The sequence below is a fragment of the Pelmatolapia mariae genome, linkage group LG3_W, assembly GCF_036321145.2.
Source record: "Pelmatolapia mariae isolate MD_Pm_ZW linkage group LG3_W, Pm_UMD_F_2, whole genome shotgun sequence".
In the NCBI taxonomy this organism is placed as follows: domain Eukaryota; kingdom Metazoa; phylum Chordata; class Actinopteri; order Cichliformes; family Cichlidae; genus Pelmatolapia; species Pelmatolapia mariae.
The window spans coordinates 72,324,311-72,341,850 of record NC_086229.1 but is presented as its reverse complement, the minus strand read 5'-3'; the positions used below and the strand labels follow the sequence as shown (position 1 = coordinate 72,341,850).

Below are 17,540 nucleotides of genomic sequence, written 5' to 3'. Positions count from 1 at the left end.
CACTGAAAACAGTTAAATTAGTTTGAATCTGAAATCATGGCTCAAACTACTTGTTGTGAGACCAATTATTCATTTTTCACACCAAACTGTTTAATAAGACAAACGTTACACAGAGTTCATCAAATATAACTAACACTTTAACATTATCAGGATTTCATAATACAAACTTCAAATCAACAGGAAAACAGCTGCAGAACATGTGGATCAAAATTAATTCGTTAAAAAACAACACGTGGACTTCAAGGATACAGTAAATACACTAAAGTGAAAGAAGCCAAAATTTGAAGGAATTTGAATTTGAATTAAGTAAAAGTCACCTGTGATCTTTAAAATGGTCCTGATGTGTGCTGCTGTTTTTACCTTTCAACATTTCTTTGCTGCCACTGTGAATACGAATGTGGCCTTTGCCTAATTAAATAAAGGTTACACTGACTCACTGCTTCATCTTCTGGTACAAACTGGTATTATATGGAAGTACAGCCCAAAACCAGTTTAGCTTGAGTTTCTTTTTTCTGGACATAAAGTCACAGCAGGTGTTGTTTCAAAGCTGGTGGACAGATTTAGTTCATTTGGGAAGTTTTAGAGCAACTGGTGTGAAAATATTTGCAGTTTTGGGAGAAAATGATTTAAGAGAAGGGATTACCACAGCAAAAGATTAAATATGAATGAAGGATCGAAATTTAACTGAGGTAACACATAACATGAATACAACTACTAAACACTACTGTGTCCTAAGGGAACAAAGAATAAAATGTAACAGGGATAACATTTAAGAGAATTAAAATCCCTCAAAGGAAAAAATATAAACTTCATATACATATCTATACATGCAGCTTCCTAAATGTAACATTCAGGATTATTCACTGCAGGTCCAGAAATCAGAGCTACCTCATCAGATCCAAGTGTGACATCAGCTGACACTCTTTACAGGAGATTCCATCTGAACTCTGTGGAGCCTGATCTCAAGGTTTTTAAGTCTGACCCTGAAACCAGAAGAGGATCTTTCTCTCTCTTCAGATTCATTGTGATCCAGTGATTTCAGTCCTGCATGATCAGGCTGATGTTTGCACAGAGCAGATAATGAAGTGAATGTTTTTGCACATTGGTAACAGTGAAACAGTTTATTTACAGTGTGGGATCGTTTGTGTTTGGAGTATGAACTGACATTCCTGAAGCTCTTGTCACACTGGTCACAGCTGAAGTTCACTTCCATGTGTGTATGTTCATATTTGTTACGATGACCTGATTGTGAGAAGCTTTTGTCACAGTGTCTGCACTTGTATGGTGTCTCTCCTGTGTGGATTCCCTTATGCTTTTTCATTAAGCTCATGTGCAGTGGTGAAGGATGACCCACACTGGTCACAGATGTGCTTTTTGACCCCACTGTGGAAGAGTTCATGTATTTTTAATGTACTTGGTGTGTGGAAGCCTCTCCCACATTCTTTGCAGTAGTTCATTTTGTCTCCAGTGTGTCTACGTTGATGAGGTTTTTTGGTCCCGTTGATGATTGGAAGTTTTTCCACAAAGGTCACAGAGAAACTCTTTCCCACCACCACAGGGTTGAGAACTGGATCCATGTGCTTTGCTCCACTTCTAAACAAAGACAGTGTGAGTCAGGGAATTCCTTCAACGTTTTTATCCTGAACGTCGCCTGAAATAAAAAGCATGTCTGCCAACGTCCAATTACATTTTACATTACAACACTCAGCTTACTGAGCGAAAATGATTCTTCATTTTTCTGAACAGCTCATTCAGTATAACTCCATAAGTATACTGATCAGACTTGTTCCAAACAATCAGGTTAAAATTACAGGATAAAAGGATAAATACATACCTCACAGTAACTGCACTTGTAGAGTTACTTTCTAGTGTGGATCTGTTGGTGTTTTTTCAGCTGATGTGAAGCTTTAAAAGTCTTCTCACACAGGTCACATTCATAAGGTCTCTCCTCAGTGTGGCTAAACATGTGTATTTTTAACTGTGCACCTGTTGCAAACAGTTTCCCACACTGATCACAGCAGTAAGCATCATTTCCAGTGTGAATCCGTAGGTGAATATTTCGGTAGTGTTTGTTGCTGAAACTTTTTCCACAAAAGTCGCAGCTGTACGCCTTAATTCCAGAGTGGGTAACTAGATGCCTCTGTAAACCAACATTATGAGCAAAAGCTTTACCACACAACTTACAGCTGTGTGCTTTAACTCCACTGTGGGTGAGTTGGTGTTTTTTTAAGTGTGCAGCCAGGGTAAAAGACTTTCCACACAACTCACAGCTGTGTGCTTTAACTCCACTGTGGATGAGTTGGTGAGTTTTTAAGTCTCCAGCCAGGGTAAAAGACTTTCCACACAAGTCACAGCTGTAAGCTTTAACTCCACTGTGGATGAGTTGGTGAGTTTTCAAGTCTCCAGCCTGGGTAAAAGACTTTCCACACAACTCACAGCTGAAAGGTTTAACTCCACTGTGGATGACCTGGTGAGTTTTTAAGTCTCCAGCCTGGGTAAAAGACTTTCCACACAACTCACAGCTGAAAGGTTTAACTCCACTGTGGATGACCTGGTGTTTTTTTAAGTTTCCAGCCTGGGTAAAAGATTTTCCACACAGGTCACAGTTGTACGCTTTAAATCCACTGTGGATGAGTTGGTGTGTTTTTAAGTTTTCAGCCTGGGTAAAAGACTTCCCACACAAGTCACAACTGTATGCTTTAAATCCACTGTGGATGATTTGGTGTTTTTTTAAGTTTCCAGCCTGGGTAAAAGACTTTCCACACAACTCACAGCTGAAAGGTTTAACCCCACTGTGGATGACTTTGTGTTTTTTTAGGCTTTGAGCATGGGTAAAAGACTTTCCACACAGGTCACAGTTGTAGGCTTTAAATCCACTGTGGATGAGTTGGTGAGTTTTTAAGTGTCCAGCCAGGGTAAAAGACTTTCCACACAAGTCACAGCTGTACGCTTTAAATCCACTGTGGACGAGTTGGTGTCTTTTTAAGTCTCCAGCCTGGGTAAAAGACTTTCCACACAACTCACAGCTGTAAGGTTTAACTCCACTGTGGATGAGTTGGTGCGTTTTTAAGTTTCCAGCCTCAGTAAAAGACTTTCCACAAAAGTCACAGCTGTATGCTTTAACTCCACTGTGGATGAGTTGGTGTGTTTTTAGGTTGTCAGTCCGGGTAAAATCCTTCCCACACTCATCACAGCTGTATGTTTTCTCTCCCTTTCTTCTGTGAGGTTTGTCGGCCTCCTGAGAGCGCTGACTTCTCGCTCCATGTTGGTCCTGCAGTGACAGAGATACAAACAGAGGCAGTGAGTGAAATGCAGTCGTGGAACAAACTGAAATTCTCTCCATTGGTGGAATCAAACATGTCAACAAAAACACATTGTAGGTGTGTTACCACCACCTTCTGGTGATAGTATCACATTACAATGATGTGCTACAATGAGAGTTGTAATGAAAATGAAATTATTGAAAAAATATTGATGTCAGTAGAGAAACTCTTTTACTTCAGAATTTTTTTTTAATTCAACTGATGATATTGTTGTTTCAATGTGTGTAGAGAAAATATGATCTTTGTATTTTCTTGTAACTTCTGTGGTTTTTGGTTGTGAATGCAGATTCTGTATATATGGAGAAGCCCAGGATGGAAAAGAAAAAGCTGCTGTTAATAGGTTTTTAAAAACCAACTAGCTGTGCACACCGTTTCAATAACAGTGTAACTGTGATATTTTTCAAACCTTTTGTGTTGAAGTCATTGTTTCCTCTGTAGTGGCTGAGCTGAGTCCAAATGGCTGAAATTGTTCCTCTGCTGCACCACCAGACTCTTCTCCTCCTGTTACTCAGCTGGGACACAAAAAGTATATATATGTATTTTGTCCCTGACAAAAATAAGCAGAGCAAATAAACATGACTAAACTCCTCAGTGACAACAATACCTATGAATCTTCAAGGTGAAACCCCAGAAGCAACTACAAAAAGAAAGTCATTAGTTGCCTACAAGAGCGTGAAAGGGAAAAACCACTGACCCCCTCCATATCACCGCCTTTACCCAGGGGATGCTACACCCTGTATATATGGACTTCCATAGATCCACAAAGACAGAGTCCCGATCAGTCTCAATGGTAGCAGTATAAACTCAGCCAGCTACAACATTTCAAGCACCTCATTACCATCCTAGCTCCCCTAGGATGGTAATGAGGTTTTTAAAAAACATTTTGAAACTCACTTTGTTAATGTGGAATTCTAAAATTATTTTACAAATGGAGAATTTATTCTACAATTCATCATCTAAGCATCTAAGAATTGTGTATTTCGATGTGTGTGGCTATTGTGGTTCTCCATATGGTGGTACAAATAGAGGACATAGAGGAAGTGGCACACATCACGAGGGGGTTTAAAAAACCCCTTCGTTCCTTAACTGAGTTTAAAATCCAGTGAAGGAACGAAGAAGGCCAAAGATTTTAAGTTTTTAAACCAGTGGTTCCCAAACTTTTTTTGCTGGGACCTCCTTTGTTTACAAGAAAAATGTTCGCACGCACGCACGCACACACAAACACATCCACCAACCACACACACACCCATATGTTGCTCCATTGTTGTTCATTTCACACCTCAAACATTTAGTAAAAAATTAAGCAAATACGATTAATAAATAATAATAATAAATAAATTACAGGTAGTAATAAAATACACTACTAACTCTTTCACGCTTTGTCCACACCTACAAGGGGATTTTTGGAAATGCAGCTTTCGTCCACACGTAAACGGCGTTTCAAATCACAGAAAACACAGATTTGTAAAAACTCCTGTTTTGCGTTTACGCGTGGACGAGGAATACAGAGTTCGTCACGCAATGTCAAAGGTATGTGCCTTTTTTCACGTCAAGCTGTGCGCCACCTTATTGTTTACATGAGATGAATTGCAGAATGGCAGATAGAAACACAATACTGTTAATCTGACTGTCTGCAGGTTTTACATGCTTACATATCATTGAAGTAGAAAACATGGACGACGCGACTCCGCCTCTTACCATTGTGCAAAAATGAAGCCAAAATATCCCGCTTGTGGAGGCTGCCATCTTGCAAATTTGGAGCCAGAGTCTGCGCAGTAGTGACTTAAGGTGGAGCGACTGTGTAACGCTCGGCCCACACACCCGCTGGACATGACCGCAAACACGCCCCCCTACACTTTTTATGTAGCCCGGCTGCTCGAGTTTTTTTGTTGGTTTACCACGACTGACGACTCATTTAATTAAGGTAAATACAACCATGTCACTGTTATAAAAAAAGACACACAGCTTATCATCTTATAGTTCTAAAGTCACTTTGTTGTTAATTCGTTAGCTAGATTAGCCGCTAGCATACGCACTGTGTTGGAGGCTTGTTGCTAGTTAGTTAGCGATGCTACACACCTGCTACTCTAATAGTCTGTGTTATTGAAGGATTCAGCACTTCTTATGTTTGTTTTTATCCATTTTTAGACAGCGATGAGATCAGCTGCACACGCTACAGAAGCCCAGAGTTACTGTTAATATCAAACATATCATGCTGTCCTTTGAGATTTTAACATAAGACTGTGAGTGTAATGGATCTAAAACTGTTTAAATCTTCAGAGCCCTCTACAGCCTGGTAACATGGAAACTTTAAAAACATCAGCAGAACGTTTCAGTAGTGTAGTCTAATTTGTTCTTTTCATTTAATAATAGAGTCCATATTATATCCACAGCTGATGTCCTTTATTTATTCAGGTTAAAATCTCATTTCCAAGAGAGACCTGGCATCATGGCAACAAAAGTCACATACCACATAGGTATATAACATTTAAAACAAATACAATATCCCATACCAACATGTGTAAAATATACAATAACAGATCAAATTAAGAGTACATTAAAAACAATCACACTGAGTAAAAGAGCTGTTCTCTTGTTCCTTTAAGACAGACTTAAACTCTCCCAAGGTAACCAATTCTGATAATTTCAGTTCCTTCTGCAGATTATTCCAGGAAGCAGGGGCAGCGTATTTAAAAGCCTTTTTCTCCAATTCTGTTCTGATTTTTGGGACAATCAATTGTATGATATTGTGCGAATGAAGGCTGTATTGGTTGTGGTTTTTACACATATAAACACATAAATAAGATGGAACCAGCCCAAGGAGAGATTTATCGATAAAGATCAACCAATGGGAGAGTCTGCGAATATGCAAAGATGGACATTTAGCAGCAGCATACAAAGAACAATGATGTACACGATTTCCATAGCCAGTAATAAAACGTAAAGCACAATGGTACACAGTATCCAACCTCTTTAGGTAGTGGGCAGGTGCATTCATAAAAAGCAGGTCACCATAATCCAATAAAGGTAAAAAAGTTGCATGAATCAAGTGTTTTCTCACTTGGAGGGAGAAACAGGATTGATTTCTAAAAAAGTAACCTAGTTTTAGTTTTAACTTTGACACAAGCCTTTGAATGTGAGTTTTAAATGACAAATTCTGATCTATAATGATCCCTAGATACTTGTAAGATGTGACCATTTCAATTTCAGTTCTTTGAATTGTTTTAATCTTAGGAGACGTAGCTAACAACTCTTTGCCATTTGAGAATAACATGAACTTGGATTTCTCTGGATTTAACACCAACTTAAGTTGAGTTAAATGGGACTGAACGACATCAAAGGCAGACTGCAGAAATTGCAGGGATTGTGCTACTGAAGGGGATGAACAATAAATAATTGTATCATCTGCATAAAGATGAAATGCTGCATTTGACAAATTATCACAAAGGTTGTTTATGTAAAGAGAAAATAGCAATGGCCCTAATATGGAGCCCTGCGGAACTCCTTTGGATACTGGGAGAAAAGAGGAAGAAGACCCAGCAGCATGGACACACTGTTTTCTTGCTGACAAGTAATTTGAAAACCAACTTACAGCATTTACAGATAGACCAATATAGTTTAGTCTATTTAATAAAATAGCATGGTCAACTGTATCAAAAGCCTTTGACAAGTCAAGAAAAAGAGCAGCACAGTATTTTTTGCAGTCCATTGAATCAACGATGTCATTAACCACTTTAATAGCAGCAGTTATTGTGCTGTGTTGTTTTCTGAATCCTGACTGATGTTGGGAAAGAACTGAATTTTTGTCCAAAAAGTCTTTCAGTTGTTCACTAATGAACTTTTCTAGAACTTTTGCTAGAACACACAATTTAGATATGGGCCTGTAGTTATTAATATCTGAAGGATCACCTCCTTTCAGCAAAGGGAGAACATAGGCAGATTTCCATATTACAGGGATCTCACTGTTCGAGAGGCTAAGATTAAAAATGTAAGTTATTGGTTCTGCTATAAAATCTGCAGCCAACTTAAGAAAATAGGGATCAAGTTGATCTGGTCCTGCAGATTTATTTAGATCCAACAGATTTAAAGCCCTATGGACCTCAAAAACATTTAGTGGAGAAAAACTGAAGGGTTGGACCACAGATTCAGTTTGAGCGGTTGCAGAGAGAGCCTCTTGTTGACTAAGTTGTTTTAAATCTGGATATAAAGATTCAAATAGAGATCCTGAAGAAACAAAATGCTCATTAAAGCTGTTTAGAATGTCACATTTCTCTGTTAAAGTGCAGGAGTCTTTTACAACAAAAGTTGGCATCTCATTTGTAGTTATGTCCCCATAAGAAGATTTTATTATTTTCCAGAATTTTTTAGGATCGTTCAAATGTTTAGTAGTTTTTGAAAGATAGAATTCTGATTTGGCCTTTTTAATTAAGGAAGTTGAACGGTTTCTGAGCTGTCTAAAAATCAGCCAATCCACTTCGGATTTAGTTTTTCTGGCCTTAGCCCAGGCAGCATCCCTTTTTTTCAGTAGACTGGAGAGCTGAGGAGAAAACCAAGGGTTGTTTCTGCATTTTACTCTAAATTTGCGCATGGGGGCATGTTTATTTATAATTTTGATAAAAGTGTCATAAAAATAATTCCATGCCAGCTCAAGATCAGTTATCAGGTAGATTCTATTCCGGTTATAGTCCCATAAATCATGAAAGAAAGCTTGCTCACAGAAATGCTTAAAATCTCGTTTAAAAACTATTTGTGGCCTTGATTTTGGGAGCTTCGATTGCCTCACTACAGCTACCACACAGTGATCACTGATATCATTTGCAAAAACCCCAGTATGAGAATATTTATACGGCATATTAGTTAAAAATAAATCAATAAGTGATGATTTTTCTGGGCATTTAAGATTTGGACGAGTTGTGCTGTAAATTAGTTGTGTGAGATTATATGAATCACACATGGATTTAAAACTGTCTGAGGCAGAGGACAACCAGTCCCAGTTGAAATCTCCGGCCAGCACAATTTAATTAAAATTTAAAGTAGACAGTTTTTCACTAAGTGAAACTAAAGCCTCGCTACTAGCCGATGGGGGGTCTATAACAGCCCACAATGGTAATAAAATAGCCCTTGAAAAGTTGGAGCTTGAGTGCAAGAAGTTCAAACTGTTTACAAACAGATACAGATGAATCGACAGTAACATGGAATTTACTTTTTACATAAATTGCAACACCGCCACCCTTTCTGGGGCGGTCGCAACGGAAAAGATTATAGCCCGTTATTGCAATGTCTTTGTCAGTAATTGATTTTGTAAGCCAGGTTTCTGATAATATAAGAATATCGGTATCTAACTCTTTCATCCAAATTTTCACAAAATCAAGTTTGGGAAGAAGACTTCTGACATTTAAATGAGTGATACCAAGACCTGTTCGAGTTTTAAAATCACAAGGAGTACTTAAGCATTTGCAATCTGGACCGGGATTAGGTTGCACATTTCCAGATAGAAGAAGTAGAAGAACAATAAAACATTTTCTTTTCACAGATCTTTTTTGTAGGATTACAGACTGATTTCTCTTAGTGCCTAATCTCTTTGGGGGGTGAGAGAGCCAAGGAGAGCAGCAGAAGACTTCATTCAGGAGCTGTTGAAGTACACTGACTTCAGGGGCGCTAGTGAGCCAACAATGGAGTAAGACGTGTTGGACTGGGCTCACGCCTGGCTAGCTTATATTTTAACAATCCCAAGCCCCTTTTAAAGGCTAATTTAAATGACCTATCACTCCCCGTAAAACCTGTGACCGACGGGGAAAAACGGACCAGTGGTTACAACCGGAATGGCATCTAAACTCTGGAAATATAAGTATAACGGCCCGAGGGGCAAGTGGGAGCTCGTCGCCTAGCTCCATGTTGCGGAGGATGCCGGTTCCAGCTCGACCAGCTCAGTTTCTACTCTATTGAAAGATGTTCTGCAAAGAAATAAAGAAATCCTGGTGGACCACACACATATAGAGACCTTGCTCCCAGAAAATCTAACGGGAAACCTCGAGTTATCATCACCAAACTCCATTACTACCAAGACTGCGTCAATGTGCTACAGCAGGCCCGGGAGCGGGGTCAGTTGCAATTAGGGCTGCCACGATTAATCGACTAGTCACGATTACATCGACTATCAAAATCGTCGACGACTGATTTAATAGTCGACGCGTCGTTTGAAGCTTTGTAAGATCACAAAAGATGCAGGAATAAGTAGTAGGATTTAAGAGTGTAATAACGGACTGAAACAGAAGATGGCAGCACTGCATGTACAAGGATGCCAGCTGCCGTTAAACCCCGAAGAAGAAGAAGAAGTAACTCTCTCCCAGAATTCATAGCGCAGCCCAGCTCAGTTTCCAACAATGACGGCAGCTAGTTAGTGTTAATACTACTCTTATTATTCTTTCCGGGTCACAAAATAAACTTTTAACATATTTTCAGGCGAGAATGTAGCTGTGTAAACCTCAAATATCTGCTCAGTTTATCAAGACACCACATATTTTCAAAAGCGTTCCGACGTTTTCGGAGACGTCTGTTACCCACTAGCTCGATAGCTAGCCGGGGGCAAGGCTCACTAGAGCCGGTGAGAACACCGGACTCCCGGCAAATCGTTTTCAAACCCACCGCCGTCTTTCGCTACTGAGGTTAAACATACATAAGTCACTTAGATAACCTAAACATGTTATTGTTTAGCTTTTTTTAGTATTTTATTTGTTCCTGAGTAAATTGGTTTGGCTGAGATTAAAGTTATAGTTTATACACGGCTGAATAAACGTCAAACAGACAACTGATTATCAGAAGTGTGAGATGCTCGAGAATATAGAGATTGACAGACCACGTGACTTTCGCGCATTGCATGCCGGTAACCCAAGGCAAAACAATCCAAGTACCGCATCAAATGCAAGCATTTGAAGCACCGCAAGACGTTCATTCTCCGGTTCCAATACCTTCTTGGTTTTTCTTTGCCACACAAAAAAGGATTGTACAAAACGAAGGAGAACAACGGCGGTCCGTACAAAGACAGACTCGACGAAAAGGCAAAGAAAAGATACGAGGAAAAAAATCAAAGGAGTGAAAGGGTCAGACCCTTACGAGCACACAGAGTAGACAAAAGACGTTAGTGTGCTGCCCACTTTCACCACGATCATATTTATAATTATATGGTTCTTGGAGTGAGTGCATACACTCATGAAGTTTAACTTCAGGTCACTGCAACAAGCCCAGGTACAGTTTACTGACAGATGGGTGCAGGACCTTGAAATGCACCGTGTAGAACGAAAGACCATCATACGTATCATAAGTTTACCAGTCTCACAAATCGTCCTCATAAATACACACTCATTCACCGTTTATTAATATAACCTTTGAGCTCAACAGTAATTAATTAGTAGTGGAAATGACTTCAGGTACGCATCACAGAAATGTAGCAGTGACAATAATATTGTATGCTGTAATCGCACTGGACAATTAGTGATACAAAACAACTGTTTTACCCTGTGAATAAAAGTATATGTTTTTGTCAATGTACCGTGGTAATAAACGCAATATTGTGTCAGGACAATTCACTATTTATGCACAATAAACAAAGGAGCATAGCGCGACAATTTCTGTTTAGCACCAGACTTGCTTGTAACCTACGTCACTAATTAAATATGAAAAATGACGTATTAACTCCTACAAAACACTGACCTTTGTGGGAATGCTTGGAGCAGACTAACCTGTGAGCTGGAGTGTTCTGGACGTTATATTTGGTCTTTGAATGGCTGCAATCCAGGCCATCCGTCGCCTCTTTTTACTTCGGAAACATGGCTTGAACAATTTCTCCTTAACGACGTAATCCGATAACAACCGATCTCTTTACCCGTCGGCTTCCCGAGACTGTCATGCGACTGGCTATTGCAATTAACAATGCAACAGCTTCTTGCCATTTTTTGTTTCTTTTTATCGCTGTGTAACTTATTTCAATTGAAAGCCTGCGTGCGCTAGTACCTCTTGCCTTGGGTTCCCACAATCCTTTGCGGTTTTACCCCTCAATGACGTCACATTTTCAATCTCTATACTCCGGTGTCCAGTTATATTTTAGATAGCAAGGAGTTTATTAAACTTCACTGAAACAATCTGCAAATTTTATTAAAATTTAATAAACTTTCATCTTGTCTTTATTTTTATTTAGCACATACCTTAAACACTTAAAGCTGTAAGCTAATGATAGTTATATAAGAGCAGATGCATGCTGGTGCATTTTACGTCCAAAGGATGCATGCTCTGATTAGTCGACTAATCGCAAAAATAATCGGCGACTAGTCGACTATCATAATAATCGTTTGTGGCAGCCCTAGTTGCAATACAAGGGGAACCCTGTGGCCATCTTCCCTGATTACACTGCGAGCATTGCCAAAGCTTGCTCCGCTTTTAACGATGTGAGGAACCTGCTTTGAGGGCGTCAAGATGTCTGCTATGGAATAATGTTTCCAGAGAGACTGCGTATATCTTTTAGGGGCGAGTGTAAGGAGTTTCTGGATCCAGAGAAGGCAATGGTATACATGAAAAACGTCATCTTACCAAGTGAAACTACCGGGTGAAGTTCCCCTCCTGACTGACTTGTTTCTAGCCAGTCCCCGATGATGAAGCTTCGCAAGACGCAGGGTTTGGTGGACAGTGTCATTACTTCGTTAATGCCACATCATGTTAAGGCTGGATAAATGACATTTGCACTACTTAAGGTATTTATAAAGGTGCTATGTTATTTCATTCTGAGTGATAGCCAGGCGGTTGCCGGTTTTGTTTCTTGTTTTTTGTTTTTTCTTGGTCCTAGTGTTTCCCCAATGCCAGCATTCCAATGTGTGGTCTTGTTCAGATGGGGATTCACAGTCACCGGGAACTACATGGTGACAGGGTTTGGGACACTGCCAGAATGTTTTTTTTTTACTTTTCTTTCTTTCTTTTTTCTCCTTTTGGAGTCTGGGGGTGCATATTCATGCATAATGTTGTTCTCTGATTAGATAACTTTATGGCTGCTGTCAACAAACAGGCGAAGCGTACTGGTTATTCAGCCAACTTTGTAAGATGGAACATTAAATCTATGAATCACCCTGTTAAGCGCAAAAAGGTGCTTATACACCTCAAAAATCTCAAGGCTGACACATCTTTTCTGCACGAGACTCACCTTTGTATAGCAGACCAACATAGACTGAAGAATGGTTGGGTTGGTCAAACATTCCATTCCAACTTTAACTCTAAGACAAGAGGGGTGGCCATCCATATTGGTAAAAGCATCCCTTTTGCTGTATCGAGAATTTTATCTGATCCTATGGGCCATTATATTATTGTGGCTGGCCAACTTTATGGACTCAGACTAATTTTAGCCAGCATTTATGCTCCCAACTGGGATGATGAAAACTTCCTTGTCAATTTACTCTCACAAATTGCAGATATGACAACACACAATCTCATCTTAGCTGTGCTCTCTAGCCTAGACCGATGCTCTAATAAGGATACTCCTAAATCAAAATCCGCAGAAATTATTAAATGCTTTCTCCAATACCACGGCATTGTTGACATTTGGCATTTTCATAACCTTCCATCAAGGGCATACTCCTACTACTCTCCTGTCCACAAAACATTCTCTTGGATAGATTATTTTTTTTATTGATAAACGTGCTCTTCCTCTAACGAAGCATTCCTGAATTTTACAAAATCTGAGATTAGAGACTTTCTTGAACCAAACCCGACCCCTGGGATGTATTTTTCAGTCATACAGCAGTCACTGAAAGCCTATCTTCGGGGCCAAATTATCTCATTTTCAGCAGCAAGAAAAAAAGCTGACACTGAGCACTTGAAACAGCTATTAGATGATATTTTGTATCATAGATGTAGATATAAACTACAGTCACTCACCATCAGAAAGCAACCTTAAAGAACGTCAGACCCTCAAAATTAAATTTTGAGGGTCTCACGGGGTCTTGAGGGAGAAAATTAGCACATCAAATAGGTCAAAAGTCATCCAAACAGTTCATCTCTGAAAAAGCTGATGAACAGGGCCTAAAGCATACCGACCACGCAGAAATCAACTCCTGCCTCCAACAATTTTACTCTTATTTATATACCGCAGAATCACGCCAAGATAGGTCTGCTATTGATAATTTCTTTAGTTACCTTAGTTTAACCACAGTTGACCCGAAACTGGTTACCGAACTCGAAAGGGACCTCTCTATCCAGGAGGTCATGTCGGCGATTGGTGGAATGCAAAGTCCCCTGGACCAGATGGTTTTTTAAAAACATTTTCTAACAAACTTGCACCACTTCTGCTGTCAGTCTTTTTAAAGTCCTATTCATCTGGCACTCTTCCTCCAACTATGAGACAAGCGGTTATTTCACTCATTCTGAAAAAGAACAAAGACCCTCTCCAATGTAGCTCATACCGGCCGATTTCACTGCAAAACACCAATGCAAAGATTCTCACAAAAATTTTATCACAACGCTTAGAGGTCGTTTTACCAACAATCATCTCCACAGACCAAACCGGCTTTATCAAGGGCAGACAGTCTTTCTTCAACATTAGACACGTCTTAAGTATAATTCATGACCCTCCCTCAACCGATACACCTAAAGCCCTACTGTCACTTGATGCTGAGAAGGCCTTCAACCGGGTGGAGTGGGACTACCTTTTCTATAGTTTGAGCAAATTTGCTTTTGGCCCCAGATTCATATCGTGGGTAAAACTCTCTACAATTCACAATGGCAGCTGTGCGTACTAATGATACGATCTCTTCTTATTTTAAACTCCATAGGGGCACTATGCAGGGCTGCCCCCTATCTCCACTTTTGTTTTTCATTGCTATAGAGCCATACGGCAAGAACCAGTATCACAGGAGTTGTCAGAGGAGGCCAAGAATACAAAGTTTCACTTTACGCAAACGATCTATTGCTTTTTATAACTGACCCCACCCTAAAACACCTCGAAACTACTAAGCACTCTGCAAAGATTCGGTTCAATGTCTGCCTACAAAATAAATCGTCAGAAAAGTGAATTCATCCCAATCAATGGAGCTGCAAAAAATCTCCCATTTAATCTAATACCATTCAAAATAAATAATAAAAAGTTTAAATACCTCGAAATCTGGATCTCCAGCTGTTACAAAGATCTTTATAAAATAAACTACCTGCCAATGTTGAAGAGTCGGAAAAGGACATCCAGTACTGGAACTTATTATCCCTTTCCCTCTGTGGGAGGATTAATATAATTAAAAGACCCTATTGCCAAGGCTCCTTTATCTATTCCAAAACCTCCCTATATATCTGACCAAACATTTCTTCAGCTCTCTAGACAAGTTAATATCATCATTCATTTAGAACAAGAACAACCCACGTATAAGAAAGAGCATCCTGCAAAGGCCACGCTCACAGGGTGGACTGGCTCTGCCTAACCTTCTGTTTTATTATTGGTTAGCCAATATCAGGGTACTCCTACACTGGATGCATGACACTTATCATCTGGTGGTTCCAAGCTGGCTCCTCCTGGAGAGCTCATCCTTTGGACAAGTGTCTCTGCGAGCACTGCTGTGCGCCGAGATCCCTTCAGTCAGGCCAGTCTCTTACTATACTTCTAATCCAGTTGTGATAAACTCAATTCGTATTTGGAATAGGAAACCTTTCAGGCTACACAGTCTTTCTCTCTTTGCACCAGCTATTAGAAACCATGCCCCCTCCTTATCCGGTGGAGGCTTTCAGGTCTAGTTTAAAAATTGTATTCTGTCAATGCAAGACCTTTACATAAGCAACAAATCTACCTCTTTTGAACAGCTGGTAAACAGGTTCTCCATACCCAAATATAACGTTTTTAGATACTACGAACCTTTGTATCCTCACATACTGACTGGTTCCTTTCTTGTCCACCGGTCTCTCTGCTAGATGATATTTTTAAAGTTCCATTTGATCAGAAACAAATCATTGGTAACATCTATAATAAACTAATCCAACAAAGTTCTACCACTCTCAATTATCTAAAATTAAAGTGGGAAAAAGATTTAAATGTTGAAATTTCAGGAGAAGACTGGCTGAAAATTATATGGATCTATTCATCTTCAATATGCCAACGTCATATTGTTATTCAGTTTAAAATTGCTCATCGACTACACTGGTCAAAGACTAAACTGTCCAGATTTAGATCAGATCTGGATCCTCCCTGTGATAAATTTAAGCAGGCTCCAGCCACTCTTCTACATATGTTTTGCTTCATCAGTTTTGGCAGTTTTCTCTACTTTGTCAAAAATTTTAGGAGAGCCATTTGATCCATGTCCCTTTGCTGGTCTATTCGGTACCGTCCGCAGGGGAGGCATCTGAACAAACATAAGCTGAAAACCATAGCCTTTTGCACTCTGTTAGCTAGGAGACGTGTGTTGTTACATTGGAAAGACTCCTCTCCACCTTCATGTTCACAATGGATCACACAATGGATCACAGACATTATGCAGTATCTTAAACTCAAAGAATCCACGTCCAGCTTCTACACTACCTGGCAACCATTTCTGACATTTATTGACAAATGGAAAGATTGACAATAGCTGCCTCTGTACAATTGTGTGCATGTATACATCTGTAAATGTCAATGTTTTTTGTCACAGTGCCTAACTTGACCCCCCCTTCCCTTTCTTTTTTCCATTTTTTCCTCCTCTCTTTCCTTTAATTCTGGCAGATGGGTTGGTGGGGTTTCAGGGTTTTTTTTTAGCAGTATGCTGTACTATTTGTATGTTTAATTTGTTGTTTGTGAAAAAAAAACAATTAGAAGACATTAAAAAATGTATAGCCTAGAAACAGAGATGTACATTGACAATATAGAGAAAATGTCACTTTATTAAGAGTTTTAAATAATGTACAGAAATTGAGAGGAAAGCAGATAGACTCAAAAAAGGGCACCGGTAATGATTAGTGATGTTCAGACCATTGTCAGAGTTACTGCAATTAGATGTTATTAATTGTAGAGCTCTGTTGTGGTTGTTCTGTGTAATATAAAACTGCTTAATGTTACTCTAATCAGATGTGGTGACGTAATTATATAAATTACATATGTGCACTTTTAAGGCAGTATTGATTATTTTCAGTTGCTTAGTTTTGCATAGAAAGGGTGACACTGAGTAACTAATAGTTAATCACATGTTAGAATTGTATATACAGTTGCTTCCAGATGCCTAAAGCACCTGCTGCTTATTGCATTTGTGTATAATACACAATAAACATTAAGACTAAACAGTGTTTTAAAAAAAAGAAGAAGAAGAAATACGCCGCCTTCACGGATTCTTTTTCATGGTAGCGATCAGGCGGAGACTTTTACTTCAAAAAGCAGACGTCTTTATTTTGCGCTGGAAGAAAATAAAATACAGATGCATCTGGAGATCATCATCTGAAGTCCTATTCTAAAGGCTGATTGCCCTCCCCCAGGCTTGTACCTGTGGCTTCCTGTCCTGGGGGTGGGGGTGGGGGTTGGCTGTTCTCCTGCCCTGCACCCTTTTGTTCATATTCAAAGACTATTCTTCTGTATGTATTCTTACCCCCTAGCAACCGCCATAATATAATGTTGCAAGCAATCACAAACTCTACAGTCTGACTAACTCCAGTGTATACCAAGCAATCTATTATTCTCAACAGAGATAAACTCAACATAAACTGAACCCACATTAAAGTTAGCTCGGTGCTTACCTTTAGATGAGCCCACAAACCGAGAGAAACTCCGTGATGAAGCTGGAAGTCTTAAGAAACAGATCAGGGAGCAGAGACCCACGTGGTTCGCGCTGATCTCAGCTACGATCCAGGAGACAAGGGTGTGCAGATCGATGCAGATATCGATCCAAACGTTGGTAGTGGTATATGTTCCTGTAAGTTCACTACTTTACTCCCGTTTCATGAAAAAGCAGCTCTCTCTGCTCGACTCCTCTCCTGCACACACACTTTGCTCCGCCCCCTTTTCCCGGCTCTGCTGTGATTTGTGGCTGTGCGGTCACGTGACTCAGCTGCACAACGTAACCACGTGGGTTGTTATTTCAAAATTAGCGCCTATCTCCTTTCCCTAAATTCTTTTCCTTGGCCTCGATGAAAACGTCATCGTGGGAAGGAGATTTTCTAAGGACTCAGGAAAAGAGAGGAGCGGTGCTAAGAATTGGAACAGCCTTACACTGGTCTCTCTGTAACGATGTGACACCG

The 17,540-nt window shown here is 39.7% G+C and overlaps 1 protein-coding gene across 1 annotated transcript; it reads right to left on the bottom strand.

Annotated features, from left to right (window-relative positions):
• Positions 1-1,838: 1,838 nt before the first annotated feature.
• On the bottom strand, positions 1,839-17,288 carry LOC135932566 (zinc finger protein 347-like). The gene is made up of 3 exons (XM_065470049.1): positions 17,040-17,288; positions 3,730-3,835; positions 1,839-3,271 (listed from the first exon to the last, which is right to left on the bottom strand). Exons 2-3 carry the CDS (start codon positions 3,745-3,747, stop codon positions 1,859-1,861), a joined length of 1,431 nt encoding a protein of 476 aa, XP_065326121.1. The 5' UTR covers positions 3,748-3,835; positions 17,040-17,288; the 3' UTR covers positions 1,839-1,858.
• Positions 17,289-17,540: the final 252 nt, after the last annotated feature.